The sequence below is a fragment of the Quercus lobata genome, chromosome 3, assembly GCF_001633185.2.
Source record: "Quercus lobata isolate SW786 chromosome 3, ValleyOak3.0 Primary Assembly, whole genome shotgun sequence".
In the NCBI taxonomy this organism is placed as follows: Eukaryota; Viridiplantae; Streptophyta; class Magnoliopsida; order Fagales; family Fagaceae; genus Quercus; species Quercus lobata.
The window spans coordinates 42,611,247-42,632,113 of record NC_044906.1 but is presented as its reverse complement, the minus strand read 5'-3'; the positions used below and the strand labels follow the sequence as shown (position 1 = coordinate 42,632,113).

Sequence of the window (20,867 nt, the reverse complement as noted above, 5' to 3'; positions counted from 1 at the left end):
AACAGTGGTGATATTCTATTCACTCATCCCTTTCCCTGAGTCTCTCTCTTCCTCTTCTGGCTTTCTTTGATTCGGATTAGAAGAAGATTAAAAAAAAAAAATGAAGAACATGACTTTGCTCAATGGAAAAAAAAAAATTGAATGAAACCCAATGACAAACGATCACTGACGACTGACCATCAATAAAATCCACGAACCTAGAACCACCGTCCATAGACCATTGACCATAGACCATCAACAAAAGCCATAAACCCATCAACAAAACAACGACATCGACATCAGCATCGGCATCAGTACATAAACCCAGAACATTGTAACCATCCGCCACCAATAAACCCAAAATCAATGATTCAAACCAAAACGCCTAGTGATTCAAACCAATACCCAGAATCAATGATTCAAACCAAAACCTAAAACCAGTGATTCAAGCCAAAACCAAACCCAGAACTAGTGATTCAAAATAAAACCCACAGAACCAAAACCCATAAACCTCCAAAGCCGACCCACAACAAAACTGAAATCCTCTAACATCGATTCGAACTAAAATCCACAAACCACTGCAAACCCACCACTACAAAGGCGAAGAGAGGAGAAATCTAAAAAGTGAACCCACCAAATCAAATTCTTTTTTTTTCTTGCATTTTTGTGCTATTTTTTGTTTTGGGAGGAGAAAGATATAAAATTTGAGCAAAAATACCTATTTACCCCTGATTTTAATAGAGGTGGGTTACGGAAAACAAACAGAACATACCTCAGGTAGGTAAAGTGACACTTTTTAAACCACGGGTAGGCAAAGTGATTTCGGGCCAAACTACAAGTTGGTTTAGTGTAATTATCCTTTTTTTTTTTTAATCTCTTTGTTAGTAAAAAAAAAAATGTTAACACTTCATGTATTTTCATTTTTTTTTTGGTGACGTTGATATATTTAAATTATCTCTTTATTGAATTTTGTATAATTTAAGTTTTTTAGTGACCACAATAAAAAGGATTCCTGATGCCACAATTGCTTCTTCCATTAGTATCTAAAAATTGCTTGTAATGTCCTCAAGTTGGATTAGTTTTCCCTATAGTAACACTTTTTGGGAAAAACCAAATTTAGGGTAAAACTTTGTATACGCAACAAAAATTGAAGCCCCTTTCACTTTAGAATTTTAATCCATTATTGGTAAATGTAATATTTAGTTATAGTTCCTTAAATGTTTTATTGTAAGATACTCAATTAAATTCAATTATATGGTTACATTGATCCTCTAAAAAGAAACTATATAATTAAATTTAATTGTCAATAAAAAAATAACATTGTCTTTTGCAGCATTGGTCAATACAACAATGTGTATGAATTCGATTAGAAAACCTAATGCACACACTTGGAAGAATTATACTTAAACTTCTTCCTTATAGACAATATACAATAATTAAGGAAAAATTACTAAAACTTATTATGAGTTTATGTCACATATTATATTATTGTTCAAAGTTTCTAATTTATGAAAAACACAAGATAAGAAAAGGGCACTTAAACTAAACTTATATGTGGGATTGTTAAAAAAAAAAAAAACCTTAACTTGTATGTGAGTTTTTTATTTGGAATAATTTGATCGTTATAATAACGACGAAGACTTCTTGTTGAAAACTGTGAGATACCAATTCAATTGTAATCCTTTGTCACATACTCGCATGTCTTTGGAGGGTTTTCTAACCTAGAATTTTTATTTATTTTATATTATTAATTTTTTAAACCCTAAGTGGTTTGAAAAAGAGTCAGACTTAAAACTTTCTTATTTTAAGTAGTGGGTTTAAAATATTTGTTTGCTTGCAAAATTTAGAAAATATTTTTCGGCTAACTACAATTTTGTGTGTTAAAAGTTAAAGCTTATATGGTAAATTACACTAATTTACCCTGAGGTTTGGGATAATACCAAGCACATCAAAAGGTTTTAAGAAATGACTAATTTGGTTCTTAAACATTAATGCCGTTTGTGCACCATTTGTTAAATACTTTTATTTAATTTTTTAGTTTACCTTTTCTTTGCTTTTCCTTTCAATCTTCACACTAGAAAATTTCTCTCTTCATGCCAGAGCCAGAAAATTTCTCTCTTCACGCGCAAAAAATTTCTCTCTCTCTCTCTCTCTCTCTCTCTCTCTCTGAAGCCCAAGCCACAAAGGTTTCATACTCAAGTACATGAACTGTTTCAAAGCCAGTTCACCCACAAAACTCACGCCATACGAGGATGGTGGATGGTGATTAGGTCGGGATCTACGAGGATGGTGGCGGCGGTTGCTGGGTTGAGACAAGTGGTGGGCGGCAGTGGCAAGGTCACAATCTGGAGCTTGTCATCATGGGTATGGGTTTTTATTTTTAAGATTTAATTTGGGTTTGAACTGTAAATCATGTGATGTTGGATGGTTGAAATTGTTTGGGTTTGAGGAGGATGGATGGGTAGTAAACTAGTAATAGGTGGTGTCGTGGTGGACAACAGTTGTGGGTCTCACGATGCTTGCCATTGTGGGTATGGATTTTTATTTTTTTTATTTGGGTCTATTTGAGGAGTGATGTTGGATGGTTGATTGGTTGAATTGATCTATATTCCCTTCTAAAAAAAAATAAAGTCAGCCATTTTTTATCTCAATTCTAGCGAAATAGATACAAATGGTGCCTTTTGTTTTCAATTATTGGGTCTTTCTAGGGAAAAGAAGCTTGCGACTTATTGGGATCGAAGGATGGTTTTCATTATGCGAAGAGGGCTTTGTTGGAAAAATGATAGAGAGAGAGAGTGTAAGAAATTTATTGGAACAAAACAGTAGATTTTTTTTTTTTTTGAATGCTCTATAAATTTTTTCCCCAAAGGAGACTAGGTTTGGTTTTGGAAAATGAATACAGATTTAATTTCATTTTTCTGTATGTTTCTTAAATACATGGTCATGTGTTTGTGAGAATACAAACTATCTTGAAAAGAACTACTTGCAAGACAAGACTTCGCACCAAATTGATGGGCTCTGCCACTACCTAATTTCCTTGGAGTAAGTGTTCTCCAGCCATTTCCACTCTTGTTGGCTTGCCATTGTAATCAAATCCTGTTAGTTTCAAAATTCCAACATTTTTGTTATATAATTGAGCATCAATTGTATTATTACATGCTTCAAATGGCCTATTATCAGCCTTCACTATCTCAACAGAATTATCATCATTCCAAAACATTAGAGATTGATGTATGAAGGAAGGTATCACCCAATTTGAATGTATCCATTCCCTTCCTAGCAAAGCATTATAAGCTACCTTAGTATGAACAACAAAGAAGGCAACATTTGTAATTTTATTCCCTACCTTTAGTTCTATAGGTATAATACCTCTAGTCTTAGTAGATTCGCCAGCAAAACCACTGACTAAAACATCTAACTGAATTAAATCTGCCTCTATTTTATTGATTTTTTTTCAACATTCCCCAAGGCAAAATATTAACTGTAGCAGCATTATCTACTAAAACTCTATTAATAGGTATTCCATCCATGTGAACTTTAATGAATAACTTTAAACGCTGTGACATTCTTTTAGATGTTTTCTCAAAGATAATTTTACCTGGTGGGTATTCTAGCTCTGCCTCTACTTTAGGTTCTAAATTCTCCATCTCTTCATCTGTTAATAGGATATGACATGTGCCCTGAGCATTTGAGCTTTTAGAACTATGCTCTCCATCTTTGGTAATGTTTTGTTTTGCCATGAACATATTGGCAATGTGATCACATTACATTCCATATTACTGGAATTTTTTTTTTTGTTTCAATTCGAGTTCCTCTCCAAACTCATTGAATGCTTCCAAATCATCCTAGCCTTCAATATCTTCGAGGCCTTCCATCATATCTGCATCTCCAAATTCCTCCAAAAACTCATTTCCTTTAATCTCCTAAAATGGAATGATCGAATTGATTATACCTTTGCTTTTTTCTTTAGTTTCTGATTAAGCCAATCTCTCCTCTTGCATCTCTTTTCCTTTCGATATTTCTTTTCCTTTTATTTTGTTTTGTGGCCTTCTTGCAATGTATACAGTGATTGTGTTATCATCCATTTGATTAGACCGCAAATCACTTGTACATCTCTCTAATTTCTTATGATCTTGTTGCACTAGTTCTTGGTTCTCTTTTTTAGGTAAATCCTGAACCATTTCACTTTGTGCGAGTTGCTTTGATTCAAACATACTTTGCTGCATATTATTGTCACTTTTGGTTCTTTGCATACTTGTTTCATTTCCCTATCAACCGAATATCACTTGGTGACGTCTTCACATATTTAGGAGTTAATATGCCTCCTTTTTGCTGTATTTCAACTTTAATTGCCTTCGCCTTGTTAAGTGGTGCATCATTAGAAATTTCAGGAGTTTGTCTTGGCTCTTGAGACTTATACATTTGCTATCTAAGCCAGTGTCTCCTTTGTGTTCTTGTCATTTGTGGGAAATATGGGTTATATCCATATTTAAAATGACGCTTTTGTGGTGGTTTAACACTAACAGATTCCATGGAGTACCCTTTATTAGGCTCCCCTATTGGAGGTTTGAAGGTGCGAAGTTGTTTTGGCTTTCCTACTCTTGAAAACACTGATTCAACTTTTTTAGGTTCAACAATTGGCCCAAAATCAGTATCACTTAGAGGAGATTTTATCCCAACAGCCACTTTTCCAAAAACCCGTGCCATTATGTGACTACACCGCTCACACAAGGAATCACCTTCATCAAAATCAAAAACTTGATCATCTGAAAAAGAATTATGCTTTTGTAATGCTTCTTTATAAGTTGTAGGCCTTGGTTGTTCTACCATTTTAGCCTTTCCCTTATTTGCTTGGACATTCTTGCCCTGAAAGAAGTTTTCTTTACCATGCGAGCCATATTTATTTACTCTCATGGAAGATCCTTCATTGATTTCTAGTCTCTTTATCCCTTAAGTGAGGTGCAATGATTGTTTACCTTGCACATTAACACATTGATATATATTACATTTTGAGTTCTCATCATTTTTGAAACTACTAATCAAAGATTCAAAATCAGGTGAAATCATATTTAAATCATGCAAAGGCGGAAAGGGATCAATATTTGCTTTCATTTGCTCTTTAGGCTTTTTAGGGAATTTCAAGATTCCTCTTTCAATTTTATCTTGAATAACATTCCTAAAGGTTACACAATCTTTTGTTTGATGTGTAAATGCATTATGCCATTTACCGTAATCCCTACCACATGTTTTTGCCTTGGCTGGTATTTTGTGTCTGCCTACTAACTTTATCAACTTGGCTTCTAACAACCAATCAAAAATTTCATTAGACTTCTCTATGTCAAATGAGTAATCTCTTATAGGTGCTAAAAGTTTATACGCTAACTTAGTCTTAATGATTTTCTTATCTAGTACATCACATACATGGGGATTATGACCTATAAATTCTGCAATGTCTACTTCATAGTTAGGGTCATGAAAATAAGTCCCATATGTAGAATTATTCCTGTTTCTTTCTTCTTTAATGAGACTCTCATACCTAGAAGCCCTATTAGACAATTCATATAGATCAAAGAATGTCACCCCTTCGAATTTTTTTCTAAATTTGAAATCTAAACCATCTACAGCGAACTTGACATATTCTCTCTCTGGGAGAACAATTTGACAACGCATGCGGGCTCTTTTAAACCGCATAATGAACTGCTCTACAGTTTCATTTGGCCTTTGTCTTAATCTTGCCAAATCAACAATTGACACTCTCAAATCTGTGCGAGAGAAATGTGTTTGGAATTTGTCCTCTAATTCAGCCTATGGATTTAGAGAATTAGGAGGTAAAGATGAATACCAAGCAAATGCTTGTCCAATCAAAGAGCTTGGGAATAACTTCATTTTACAATTTTCATTGTTTGAGACCTCTCTGCACTGTATTGTGAATCTGGACATATGTTCCAGTACAGTCTTGTTATCTTCTCCAGAAAATGTAGAAAATTCTGGGATTCTAAACCCTCTTGGATATGGTTCTCTATCAATCCACCCTGGATATGGCTTCCTATAAATTGGCCTATGTCTTCGAAATACTGGACCATGTGTGTGTTCCAAGATTTCTAAGATTTGGTCCATTCTATTGTGGACTTCATCATTATGACCATTATAATTATGCGCCTCTACTTGATTTCGTTCTAAATTATTTTGTTCGATTTCAAATCGATCATTATGATGATTATTTCTTTCCAATGCCATTCTATTGTTTTTAGCCCTCTGCCTTCGCTGTGCAAATCTAGTATTTGCTCTGTTTCTATTAGCATTATCCCTTCTTGGATATTGCTGAAATTGAGCCATTTCATGCCCAAGTTCATTCTCTTGACCATTGTCAAACCCATTATCTATAAATAATTATGGGTTTCCTTCATTCCTAGGGAAATCAATGTCACCTAAAGGGATTTCTACTCTTGGGTTATTAGTATTCCTTTGAGGAACTCCATTGTGATTATTGTGTCTCATGCGATGGTTATTTCCACGAAGAGCATTTTCTGTTCTTATTGGAACATTCATAGTCACATTATCATTATTCTCATTTCTGTGAGAATTTTCAATCTGAAGAACATTTTCTGTTCTTGGTGGGTTAATCAAATGAAGGATACTCTCCATTCTTGGGGAATTCTCAGTAAAAGGGGTGTTTCCTAATCCTAAAGGAATTTCCATATTTTGGAAATTCTCAAATAAAGGATTATTATTCACTCCTGAACCCATTCCACCAACAAAGTCATTATTTGCTCCTATGTTTGGCTGATTTAAGGGTCTATCTTTGCCAATTGCAACAATGATTCGATGAACCAGATGTTGGTTTTCTTTAAGTAGTTTCATCTCATCACTCATGCAGTCAAAACATGCAACTACATCATCTTTCATTTGATTAAATTGTCTTAGGATTACCTCTAAAAAATTTGGATTTAAATCTTAATGTAATCCATTATGTCCAGATTCACCATGCTCTGTAATAGGTCATGAAACTAGACTTGGTTCTACAGAATTAGAAGAACCAGAATTATTCTCATTGCTATTATTCCTCATTTTTCTTATAAGGATTGGCATGTACTCCCACTGTGGTCGCCAATTTGTTTGTGAGAATACAAACTATCTTGAAAAGAACTACTTGCAAGACAAGACTTCGCACCAAATTGATGGGCTCTACCACTGCCTAAACTAATAGGACTTCAAAAGTACAAAATATTCAACTAAGAAAAATAAGGGAACAAGCAATGTAATCACAATATGTAGTTATCTTAATTCAGAATTCAAGTTCATACAAATAAGAAAGACTCAAATCACACAAACTCCTAAGTTAAATTACCAAAAAAAAAAGCTATACTTAGACAATTCATGTGAGGCAAATGCACTTACGAACATGATGTTATCCTTCCGTTGACCGGGTATGTGAATTTAGTTTGTCAGATTTTGTTGTCCCTTTTGATAATACCTTTAATCTTTATTTATAGTAGACAAAAACAGTTACTGCACTCCTCCTTATATTTTGGTAACTTTTATTGCACTTCTGACTTAGTGGATAACTGACTCACATGCTCACACATGTGAAAACTTTACAAAAACCTTTAGTTACGTGACCATGACCTCCAAAGTGAGTTTACTATGATATTAATAGGCTTTGCAAGTTTTGTTTATTTGGGCCATGGTTTACACTGATCAAGATCCAGCTCCTCAAATCACCATTTAGTGGAAAACTGACTCACATGCTCACATATGTGAACAATGTTTTTTATTTATTTTTTATTTTTAGCCTAACATCATGAATATCCTTTGATACTGGTTTGAGCTTGAGAGCAAGCGAATGAGGTGGTGTTTATGTTCAGGGCAAAGAAGAGAGAAACGGCATAACACAGTGTTAGCATTTAAGGACCAAATTGGTCATTTTATAAAACTTTTGGATGTGTTTGTTATTACCCCAAACCTCATAGTAGGTTAGTGTATTTTACCCAAACTTATAATATAATTTTTTTTATGATAGTACTGTAGCAAGTTTTTATTAGGTCTTATATGAACACATTACTAATATAACTTTTCTACTTTTTAAACTTCTTACTAATTCTTATTCGAACCCACTAATAATATCACTTTTCTATTTACCAATAATCACTCACTACATTTAGTAAAAAAAAAAAAAAAAATCACTTACTACATCAACAAATTATAAAAATCTTTATAAAAAAGTTTATATCTGCAATATATATTTTTTTTAAATTATAAAAAATTACAATATTTTTTCAAAATGTTTTTTTTTTTTTGTTTGACCATTAAAAGTTAAAACACCAGTAAAACATTTTCCATGTCTCTCTAACAGTCTAAACCCTCCTTCTTGGTCCTTTTCCTCACACAAAGCCCCTCATCTCTCTGTCTCTCTGTCTCTCTGTCTCTTCCTTCAACAAGGAAGCCACGGGCAACAGCTTTGAAGTGACTCACCCACACTACAGCACTGGTGTTGGCCGCCACGTTCTTGTCGCTGATCTGCCATGTGGTTACATACAAGTCTGAACAAGTAAAATTCTATCTCTCTCTGTTTATTTTTAATTTGGTCTCTTTTCGAAATATCTGATGTTGTTTGCCGATTGCTTGATCATGAGAAACTTATTTCTCTCTTCCGCTGTATGGCGGTGATACTTTATAAATTGATTTAATATAAATTAAAAAGAAGAAGCACACTTTGCTTTCTAAAAGGAACAACTCTCTTTGCATAATTGATGTCTAAATGTTGTCCTTGTTAAGTCTACAGATAATGGGAGAAGAAGATTTTGGGTTGGATGAGATGAGGCGTATTATCAGCGTCCTTGTTCTAGCTTCATTTGATGTCGCTAAACTTTGATAGCAATCTTTTGTGATTTTGTCACTTTATTTAGCGACGTATCAATGTGATTTTTGTGGATTAAAATAGTTTTTAAGAATTTTTCTTAAATTTTACCATTTGTAAAAGTAAGTGGTCACTCCAAGATAAGTCCCTTAGTGAAGAGAATGTATCCATAGTTAAATATTCACCATGAGATTCACTGTTGGGGATCCAAATACTCTGGGTCCTCTTGGGTCACAGTTTTCACACCAGTCTATCTTCCAGTCACTGATTCTGCATCGTAGAGTGTTGTGACTTGTGACAAAGTTCACCGGTTGTTCTAATGGAATATATATATATATATATATATATATATATCACTAACTTCTAATTTAATATCCCTATCCATATCAACCAATCTTCTTCTTGAGACCGGAGTAATGGTGGATGATAAGGCTGATTCTTTTCATAAAGCCAGCATCTTAATGTGTGAACCCAACATTGGATTTTGTTTGCTGTGGGGGCACCTGGCTAGTACTTGGTCCATAGGAATTTAAGGAAGAAAAAGACATTGAGCTTGAGGGAAACATATGGGCAGAACCTGAACATTATTTTAATGATTTAGGGTCTTGATCAATGGTGGTTTCAACAGAAATTTTATCAAGAACAATGGCTGACAGCCTATCCAAATTTTGTTTCATAGTGGATAATTCTTTGAGTATTTTGTTGAATTCACCTTCTTGTTCAACTGATTCAAAGACTTCTCTGTAGCTTAATAGTCTTAGCAAAAGGCTTAAAGCTGGAATCCAATTCTTTGAGTTACTATTATCTTGGATGAAAAATTTGTTGAGTGGTTGGTGGGAAAAAAATTTCAGCAGAGAACTTGTAGTCTGATTTTGGGTCTAGTATCAAGTTGATGTAGAACAAATTGGGGAGTTGTCTGTATGTGCTTGTGGTGGGTTAAGGTTTTTTTTGGGGGTGTTGGTTTGTGTGTCCAGGTTTTACATTAGAGAGAGAGAGAGAGAGAGAGAGAGAGAGGTAACATGCCTCAATACTAAAAAACACTCAAATTTTATTGATTCACTCCTTGCTTGACTGTAATAACACACTTATGTAGATGGTAACTCTTAACTTCTAATAAAATTAGGACTACTACTTTGACTAGTAAACTAAACCTTAATTGAATCATGCCAAAGGCCACACATAAAGTCTCATAAACTAAATAAGACTTTTGAATACAATAAAATCCAAGGCCCACAACTATGGCCCATACCCAACACATTTACAGAATTACAAAAATACTTGTCTCTAGAATAACCAAATAAAACATAAGACGAAATAGAAAAACCTAATTTACTACTACGGATACCTGTTCTTGGGCTTTGCCTTAACCTTAGGCTTCCAAAGAAGATATTCTTTTGTTTTAAAAAATAAGCTGTGTAAAAGTACTAGGGCACCTATAAAAAAAATGACTAAAATATTATGCATACCACCCCCTGCCCCCCCCCCCCCCCAAAATTAGTATGTTGTAAAAACCTATATTGATTTCAGTATCAGAAGGTATATTTATAAAGTTAGCATTGATGTTGAAATGTAATTAATTGATTTGAATTTTGTTGATTTCCTATTTATTTCAAGCAGGTGAATTGAAGTTGCAAATCTTTTAATTGGAATTCTATCTATGTGAATTCATTTTAATTCTATCATTATATGGCTGTAAGCAGGGTCCAAGAGAAAGTGCATCATCACAGTTGTGTTCCACATTAATCTTTCTGCACCACCAAAACAATGAGAAATGGTCAAACATCCTGTTACTCCCTTTCTCAACCAGTTTTTGAATTTCTCAACCATCAGTCAATGGAACTCCAGCATCAGAGAAGCTGTGAACCATGGTTATGCTCACAAAGCCCTCACTCTCTTCCGTCAAATGAAGCAAAATGGCGTGGAACCAAACAATTGGACATTCCCCTTTCTAGCAAAAGCGTGTACCAAGGTCTCCAATTTCAAATGTTCCCAAATCATTCACAGCCATGTCATGAAATCTCCATTTTGGTCCGATGTCTTTGTGCAGACAGCAATGGTTGACATGTATGTCAAATGCAATCAGTTAGATGATGCGTACAATTTGTTTGTGAGGATGTCCATGAGGGATGTGGCTTCTTGGAAAGCAATACTTCATGGGTTTGCTCAATCGGGTTTTCTTGATAGAGTGTCACATCTTTTGCATGATATGAGGTTTTCGGGGATTCAGCCTGATTCGGTTACAGTTATGGGGTTAACTCGGGCAGTTTTGCATACAAAGAGTTTGAGATTGGTGAAATCACTTCATTCGTTTGCAATTCAAATTGGCATAGATGCTGATGTTCTGGTTGCTAACACTTGGATTGCTGCGTATGCCAAATGCGGTGACTTGGGGTTGGCAGAGGTGGTATTTAATGAAATTGACATAGTTACAAGGACTGTTGTCTCCTGGAACTCCATGATTGCAGGGTGTGGAAATTTTGCGAATTTCTTTGGCGCTGTTAATTATTACAAATGCATGCTGCATGAAGGATTTAGACCTGATTTAAGCACCGTTGTTAGTCTACTTTCATCATGTGTGCAACCAGAGGCACTATTTCAAGGTATACTGATTCATTCTCATGGAATCAAATTGGGTTGCGATCTCTATATATGTGTGGTCAATACTCTTGTCTCTATGTACTCCAAGTGTGGAGATGTGGATTCTGCAAGATTTTTGTTTGACAGCATGTCTGATAGAACTTGTGTTTCATGGACTGTTATGATTAGTGGTTATGCTGAAAAAGGGGATATGAATGAGGCATTGACCTTGTTTAATGCCATGGAAGCCGCTGGTGATATACCAGATTTAGTTACCATGCTTTCTTTGATCTCAGGTTGTGGACAAATAGGGGCACTTGAGCTTGGAAAATGGATTGATAACTATTCTATTTCAAATGGATTAAAAGATAATCTAATCATTTGCAATGCATTCATTGACATGTATGCAAAGTGTGGTTTTATAAATGATGCTCGAGATCTCTTCTATGCCATTCCTGTGAGAAGTCTTGTCTCTTGGACAACTATGATTGCAGGTTGTGCTTTAAATGGAGAATTTACAGAAGCTTTGAACCTTTTCTCTCAAATGGTGGAGTTGGGATTGAAACCAAATCACATTACATTTCTTGCTGCTCTTCAAGCTTCTAGTCATGGAGGTTTGCTTGAGAAAGGGTGGGAGTACTTTGGTATGATGACTAGAAAATATAATATAAATCCTGGAGTAGACCATTATTCCTGTATGGTAGATCTTGGACGAAGAGGAAAACTAAAGGAAGCACTGGAGTTCATTTACCTCATGCCTATCAAGCCTGATGCGGGCATATGGGGTGCATTGCTTGGTGCTTGCAAGGTTCACCGTAATGTAGAGATTGGTGAATATGTGTCACATCGTCTCTTTGAATTGGAGCCCCAGGTGGCAGTTCCATATGCGGAGATGGCTAACATATATGCATCAAAAGGAAGGTGGGATGGGGTTGCGGCAATGAGAACAATGATGAAATCTAACAAAGTGAGAAAATCTCCTGGACAAAGCCTCGTTCAAGTAAAAGGGAAGACTCATATATTTACAGTTGAACATAGAGATCATCCCGAAGGCAGGCTTATATATATGATGTTGGATTCTTTAAATTTGCATTTGAAGAAAGCAAGATTGCAACTTTCATCTGAAGCTGATATGAATTGCAGTGAAGCCACATTGTTTTCAAGTTGCCTAGAAGAATAATATAGCCTTCTCTCTCCTGAAAATTTCCTTCCCAATGATATTTATACACAGTTTTATTGAAGCTTTTCTGGCAACTAAAGAAAATATTTCAATATATAATCAAAATTGAATAAGAAAATTGATGGTAAATGTAAATGAATAAAAAAAAATTTTAAGGTACATGTCAGAATGTACATCGGGAAAGACCAACTTTTTTATATTAAAAAGTAAAGATTATGAGGGATCATGAATAGTTTAAAACAAATTCGAAACTCATCATCAATTGTATTTATCAAAACTTTTGATGTGATGCACATTACTTTAATGTCACATTATGGTGTTTGGTTCATTTAATTTTTTTAATATTGATTTTAATTTTATGAGTTAAATAATTATATCACTTCATTACATCACTTTTATAAATAAGGTGATCTTAATTACTTAAAACACTTTAATGTGGTACGTGACATTAACTTTGTAATGGTCTTTTTTTCCATCATATTAATGTTTTTGCATATCATAAGCACATCACTTTGAACCAAACTTGACTCTCCAAAGTAATAATGCTTGAGTGATCCAAAAAAAATATCTAAGTGTATGAAGGCAAATTGAATATGATAAGTGAATAGTAGTTGCTATTTAGACCATTACTTACCAAACAAGGCCTAATAGATCATAAAATAGTTTAAAACAAATTATGAAACTTGCCTTCTATTGTATTTATCAAAACTTTTGATGTGATGCACATTACTTTAATGTCACATTATGGTGTTTGGTTCATTTAATTTTTTTAATATTATCATAATTTAAAATTACAAAATATATTATATTATCTTCATTACATCACTTTTATAAATGGAGGTGATCTTATGTTACTTATGGCAAACACTTTAATGTGAGTACGTGACATTAAGGTAATGTGCATCATATTAATGGCATATCATAAGCACATCACAGTGAACCAAATGATCTCCAAAGTATAATGCTTATGATCCAATATCTAATATGAAGGCAAAAATAAATATTAGTTCTATTTAGATTTTTACTTAAAGTCTAGAGATTCAAAAAATTTGACACTTATTGTTATGGTAGATTGTTTGTGGTAGTAAAAAGTGATGGTGGACTTAGGTGAGAGTGAGTAAAAACTTGCCAACTCATTTGGTGTAAAAATGATTGTCAAATTGTTTATATCTGTAGAATTACTCTTGTTTTTATTTGTCAATTTGGTCTGTATATTTTAGGTGGGTGGACAGTAGGTGTAGATGAAAGTTGTGAGTAAGATGCCAAATAGTCTGAATAAGGCAAGGCTTGACAGTGTTATGTTTTTAATGTGACCTTAATGTGATGCACATTATCGTAATGTAATAGTACGATGTTTGGTTTATGAAGCACGCGCATGCATACACGCCAAAAAACTCTGTTTCAGAATAACAACAAAACAACAATTTAACAAACCCTAGTGTACTTCTAATACAAAACTAAACAACCTAAGTTAACAACAAAGATATCAAAGATAAACAAAATAAAATCTATTACTAAACATTCATTGGATCTAACAAAAAACAAGAGCAACATTTAACACATCAAAACATGCTTATCAATATATCCAATCATTCAACTCTCCAATCAAAATATGGTGAAACACAACAAATCAAAACCAAACAAATCAAATCATATTTCTAAACATGTATAGCATATAAATCAATTAAGAACAACAGGAATACAAGTTATAAAAATCCAAATTAAGGAAGAGCCATGAAGAGAGACTCACCTTACTTATGGAACACAACTTAGTTGATATTTAATCGGCCCCTTAGTGCCTACACAACAAGACTCAATGATAATTAAGGGAATCAAAGGATTCAATAGTTTGTAGGTAATCACAACTCAAAATAAAGCTTTAGAAAGAATGTTTAAAAAATGTGTCTTAGAATGAGATCAATAGTTTCTGCCCTAATGAGTAATAAAGAGAGGTTTTGAAGAACCAAAAATGTGCTTGGTGTCTGTGAGTGCAGAAGATTCGGAGATGAGTGTGTTCTTGGATGATTTTTAGTGAAAAAGAGTCTCTCTCTAGCTAGCGTTTGAGTTTGGATGCATAAGGTTGTATTTATATATTAAAACTAGAGTTTTTAAACTCATTTAGAGGGTTTTAGACGTTCCCAAGGGTCTAGGGGCCAGGCCCCTCAAAGAGAGGCTTTGGGCCCTAAAAATTGATGTTATGAAGTTTTGGAAATGAGTTTGCATACGCATGCTTGGGCATGCATGTGCATACTTGATTCATGCGTACACATGCTCCTTAAAAAACCCTAACTTTGTTTGCTCAGTTGGCCCAAATTCAAACGGTCATAACTTACTCAATATAAATCCAAATTAGGTAAAATTTATGTTCAGATTGAATTCCATGGTGTCTACTTTCCAATGAAACAAACATCACTAAAAATTTCGTTGTGGATCAAAAGTTATGGTCAAAATAGTGAGTAAAGGTCATTTTTTAGCATTGATTTCAAAGTAATTTGAGCACTTTTGATTTGTGATTACTTCTAAATTATCAAAATAACTTCAATTACCTTTTGTAGACATGTAAAGCTCATCATTTGGACTGATGACTAAAATTTATTAAATGCGTACAAAAAGAGGTGTCTATAGGTGGTTTAATTGAACAGTGAAGGGAGGAATAAAGTTTTGGCATTACTTGATTTGGGGGAGGCAGTAAAATTTGAGTGTCTATTCACTATTGTTGTTGTTGTTGATGTTTTTTTTTTTTTTTTTTTTTTTTTTTTTTTTTTTTTTTGGTTTTAATATAAACGGATTAAGAATATAACAAAAATACATGAAGGAGATGAATGGGTGAATGTAAATTGAAAGTTTTAAATTGTGTAGACACCTCATTTTATACTGTTAATTACCTTTAGTCCCTAGCCCCAATTATGAGCTTAACATATGTCAACTAAGGGTAATTGAAATTATTTTGATAGTTTGAAAGTAATCACAACTCAAAACCACTTAAAATTGCCTTTGAAAATAATGTTGAAAAATGACATTCGCTCACTATTTTGACCATAAATTTTGAACTATAAAATAAAATTTTAATTTGTGACATTGCATTGAAAATTAGACATCTTGGGATTCAATTTGAACACAAATTTTACATAATTTGGATTTAAAATGAGTGAGTTATGACTGTTTGAATTTGGGGCATCAGTGCTGTCAAGAAAGTAAGGTTCTAAGTGAACTTGCATACACAAGCTTCAACCTGCGTGCTTAGCTTGATTTCCAAGTCACAAAATTCCATATTTAGCTATCCAATCACTCCAATGTTTGGAGGACGCCTCTAGAACCCTTGAAAAGACTTCGAAAACCCTAGTTTCAACCTATAAATACACCTTTATGCTTACAATCCAAGGGATGCTAGAGAGAGAGAGTATTTTTTACCACCACTCTTCTAAAAACCTTCTTCTCTTCACTATGCATGTTTTTTAGTTCTTTAAAACCTCTCTCTAGTGGTCTTAGTGCAGAAACTAGTTTTCATTCCTTAGACTAATTAATTTTTCAAAACCTTTATGAAATACTATTAGAGAGAGATTATTTTCTTATGTTCTCCATCATAATCTTGTATTCTTAAGAAAAATCGTCACATCCAAATTTTCAATCTATAAAACCTACCTCAAAGAGTTATTTTCATAAAAAAAATTATTTTTCAAAAGAGCTTTTCAAGAACATCTTTTATTTTGAGTTGTGAATATCCAAGTGCTATTGAATCCTTTAATCCCTTTGAATCTCATTCGATTTTTTTTTTTTTTGGTAGGTAGTGAGGGGCCGGTTATATGCTTCAAACTTGTGATCCGCTTTGTTTATGTTTTGTTTTTCTTATGTAACCTTGGATTCTATTCATGTTTAAGATTACTATTTGATTTCTCCCTTTTTTTAATTTGATGTGTTGTATTTTATTATAAGCTGAGAGTTGAATGAACATAATTAGATATATGAATTGATTAACATGCTTTATTTTGTATTTTGTGGCTCTTGAGTAAATTTTAGATATATAAACTCATGGATAGGAGTAAATTTTGATTTCTTACTTTTGATTTTCATGTTTTATCTTATTCTCAATAAATGGATGACTTTATATATTAAAATATGTGCTAATTCGAATGTGGAATATAATTTTGTAATTGTGTTTTTGTATCAAGATGCACATGCATAGTTAAAAAGGTATGTACACAAGCTTGCAAACTTGCATACGCAGCCTCTTCTATGCATACGCATCTTGACCCATAAAATGTTGAATATGTGTTTTAATTGTTGCTTTAATTGTTTAATTTGATTCTTTGATATATTTTATGTTTAGTTATTTTGTTTGACTTCAATAGGTTAGAAGATATTTCTTACTTGCTAATCATGATTAGCTCTAATTGACTTCTCCATAATATATTTGGCATGCTTAGAATAGGATGTCTTGCTTTTAAAGCATGAATTGATTTGTCTGATTTTATTGCTGATTAATTAGGCTGTTAAGAATTGATTTGACTTGATTTAAGTTAATCGCTTTTATTTGAATTTGTTTCCTTTTATGTCATGATGTGATGAGATATTTGCACTGTGTGTTTTCTTTAGTGTAATTATTGCATTATTAGAACGTTGGGCATAGTTGATAATTTTCTTACTTAAATGTGGCATAGACATTAGTAAAGGCCGGCCCATAGGTTAGGTGGGTTTAGGTACCTATCATCTTTCATTCCCGTTCCTTAACTCCAGACCTAATTTTTGATACGTAGACCTCCATTTTGGTTCTTGGACCTAAACTACGTGATAGCTACTAAAGAAAAGAGAAAGCGGACCATGCAACCTACAATTGCAAGGCGGTGCCCTTACAAAATGTAAGGGAACAAAACTAAGAGGGACCAATAAGTATTTTTATCTTAAAATAATAAAATATAAAAGGAAAATTTTAGTAAACCCACTTGTAGTTAGACCTGTGAGTTCACATTTGTTAGTCTTCTGTAACCCACCTTTCACTTTCATCGTTAAAAACCTAGAAAACATAACAAAAACATAAAAATCAAAATCTAAATGTGGTATTTGTTAAATTTTGGAAGTTCCTTGTATTGGTTCAAGAACACTAGAATAATTAGTGTTAAGAGGGTTTTTTTTTTTTTTTTTTTTTTTTTTTTTTTTTTTTTATGTCAAAATTTTCCATTTATCCCAATTTGAAGTTACACGTTTGTTCAATGATGTTATATATTTGTGAACTTTATGAAAATACAAAATTTTAAGTTTGGAAATCAAACAATTAAAAATAGCTTCACAAATGTATTTTTGTATTGCTGAATGAGTGGTTACAATTCTTTGTCACTAGATTATATTGCAACATAATAATCATTTGATTTGATCTTCATGAAAAAGTATATGTTTCAAGTATTGTGCCAGTGCAATCTTGATTTGAACACAAAATATTCTACTTTGGTTGAAAAGTTGATTGAATGAACTTTAGAATGAGATTGCAATGAATCTCTGGATGTGCAAACTAATTAGAGAATTTCCATTCTTCGCAGTCTTTGTGTGTTCTTAGAATCCTCATAATCTTTGAAGATTTGGAATGAAAGTTCTTTGAGGCTTGAATTCGTAGAGTTTCACTAATTTGGAGTCTTTTGTAGTTTTTTGAGGGCTTGGAGCTTGATTCAATTAGAACTCTAAGACTTTAAAGGATGACGTCAAAAAAATTTCTTCAAATGTTCTTTGTATTTGAAGATCTAGATGTAGAAGTTCTTTAGGGTTTTGGAGCTTAATTTGATAGTGTTTCAAAAGTTGAAATTCTTAGAGGCTCAGAGGCTTTGGAGCTTGTTTCCAGAAGAACTTCAAGGCTTTGAGGGATGAATGTTCTTCGAATATTCTACAGAGTTTCAAGACTTTCGAATGTGCTCCTATGAGACTCATGAGAGCTTCTATTTATAGGAGTCTTGAGAATGTTTAATGGTACATGAACGACTCCAATGGTGACATGTGTCATAATTTAAATGGAAGGATTTAAGTCTTGTTCTCCAAGGGACACACGGTGTCATTTGAATAGCCAAAATGTCTTAATTTAAAATAACACATGGCAACATCAATTTAGATTACTTATGTGACTTTAAATTAAGATATCAACATGTGTTGACATGTGATTTGCTGTTATTTTATTTTATTTTTAATAATTTCTATTCAATGACACTCGGAATATTTCCATTGACCTATGAATATTGATAGTGGGACACACTAATTAGCATGTAACATCTTGTATGTAATTGACCGCTTTAAGCGTATTACATGGACTTGATGGTATGACATGGCAATTTGTGTGGGTCACAAATTTTCCTTTTCTACACTCTAATATAGTGAGGAGAAGATAAGGCTAGCACCAAAATATGAATACTAAAACTATTATTTTGTATATTTGCAAATATGTATATTTTTTGGGTCCTAGCCTTATCATTCTCTCTCTCATATTTTACCATTATTTGCATTTCAAAAATAAAAAATAAAAAACCCCAAAGTTCCTTTTGACACACATAAGTATTTTTTTTTTTTGGCTTTTAATAAGTCACATTGCACGTAGCATGCACACTGAATTCCATCACTTATTTATTTATTTATTTTAAAAACCTACATTGGATGCACCTTTTATGTGATTAGAGCATATAAAATACTACATTATAGCATAAACAATATCATCTAAGGTTCAAATCTCTCCACCTCAACTACTGAATTATATATATTGGGACTTTGAAGCTAATGTCTTCACTCCATTCATGTCCTGGGCATAAATTAGACTTAATTATCATTAGCAGAGGGATGATAAAGATGAATATCATATTCAGGAGATGAAAATTGAGGGGATAAGGGAAACTCTCAGTATTGATCTGTTATCAATTGACAACTTTCAGGATTTTTACCGTGCTTTGCAGTTATTGTGGGCATCGTACACGGACATAACCTGAAGGTTACTTCTCTTCTTCAATGCCATAGGAAGCCCATCAAGTATACCTTTTACAGGGGGCATAAGAGAATTGTTACTTATCTCAGGATTGGGAAGTAGAAGCGCATGGATGGACGAAGCTGACACAAGTACGGAATGAGTGGCAGGGAATACAAAAAGACTATGGCTGAGCTTGGTGGATGATCATCCACCATGCTCAGCCATAGTCTTTGACTATTATGAATTTATGATGTGTGGGAAGCTGTTCAAAATAATCTCTAGATAATTGTGGTGGTAAAATTCAATTAGTAAAAAAATGCTATCTTTATTTTTTTATTTTTTAATATTGACTTTTAAGGGTTGGAACACCACTTCATGTTCCGATATATGGTAGACCAGGACTTTGTAAGGCTACGTTTTCTACCCAGATGGTAGGTTTCGTTGTGCTTTGCTTTGATAGCGGTAAACAACTCATTTCTGTGCTTTGCTTTGATAGCGGTAAACAACTCATTTCTAAAATGATGGGACAAAATTTTGTTTACTCCACGTTTCAAATGATGGGACTTTGCTTTGGGAATGAGGGAATGAATATTGGGTTTGATTGGATGTGGAATTTCATTCGTGTGGTGTTAACGCAGAGAAGATTGAAGGCAGTATAGAGGCAGTGAGGGATGCCATACAAAAAGGCATCTAGTTAAGAGAGAGAGAGAGTAACGATAAGCTAGATTAATGAAGGAAGATGGAAAAGGAGGAGGATGTGCAGGAGAAGATGAAAAGTTGCAGAAGCTGTGCATGCACATAAACTATTACACAATTTTACATATATCTTATTTTTGAATTGAAATTATGACTTAAAAGTTATGATTTCCAAGTTTAAATTCATGAATTCAAATCACAATTTCAGTTCAAAAATAGGGTGTATAAATATGTGTGTAACAATTTATATGTAATAACTGCAACATGAGTAACCAGAAATAAACAAAAGGCTAAGTGGAGAGAGAAAAGAAGTCTGCTCTCGCTATCTGGATTGTATTTTGTCATGTTTGCATGTATTGGCTTTTAATGCATCTTTTTTTTTTTTTTTATTTGCATCGCGCACAAATGAAAAAACCCATGAAAATTTTGAATAAGGATTAATATTCTTATAATATATATTTTTTACATTAGTTTTTTTACATCTAATTTCATGTGTTGAAACGTGGACATTCCCACATTAGAATTGATATCGATGTAAAATAGTGGAGGTAAAGAAGTGTCAACACATATTTTTCCTTTTGAATAATGCATAGGCCGTATGGAATGAACAATGAATTTAAAGGGACAGCACCATTAATACCAATCAA

The 20,867-nt window shown here is 33.4% G+C and overlaps 1 protein-coding gene across 3 annotated transcripts in view; it reads left to right on the top strand.

Annotated features, from left to right (window-relative positions):
- The window catches only part of LOC115981803 (pentatricopeptide repeat-containing protein At4g19191, mitochondrial-like), a 45,381-nt gene extending 32,693 nt beyond the window's left edge, over positions 1-12,688 (top strand). Inside the window, exons 1-2 of one of the 3 annotated variants that reach the window (XM_031104161.1) lie at positions 2,046-2,343; positions 10,537-12,688. In XM_031104161.1, the coding sequence (XP_030960021.1) occupies positions 10,608-12,593 (1,986 nt within the window). In that variant the 5' untranslated portion in view covers positions 2,046-2,343; positions 10,537-10,607 and the 3' untranslated portion in view covers positions 12,594-12,688. Of the gene's footprint in view, positions 1-2,045; positions 2,344-8,337; positions 8,528-10,536 lie in introns of those variants that run through there. The other 2 variants (XM_031104159.1, XM_031104160.1) reach the window with 2 other exon arrangements.
- The last annotated feature ends 8,179 nt before the right edge of the window (positions 12,689-20,867 follow it).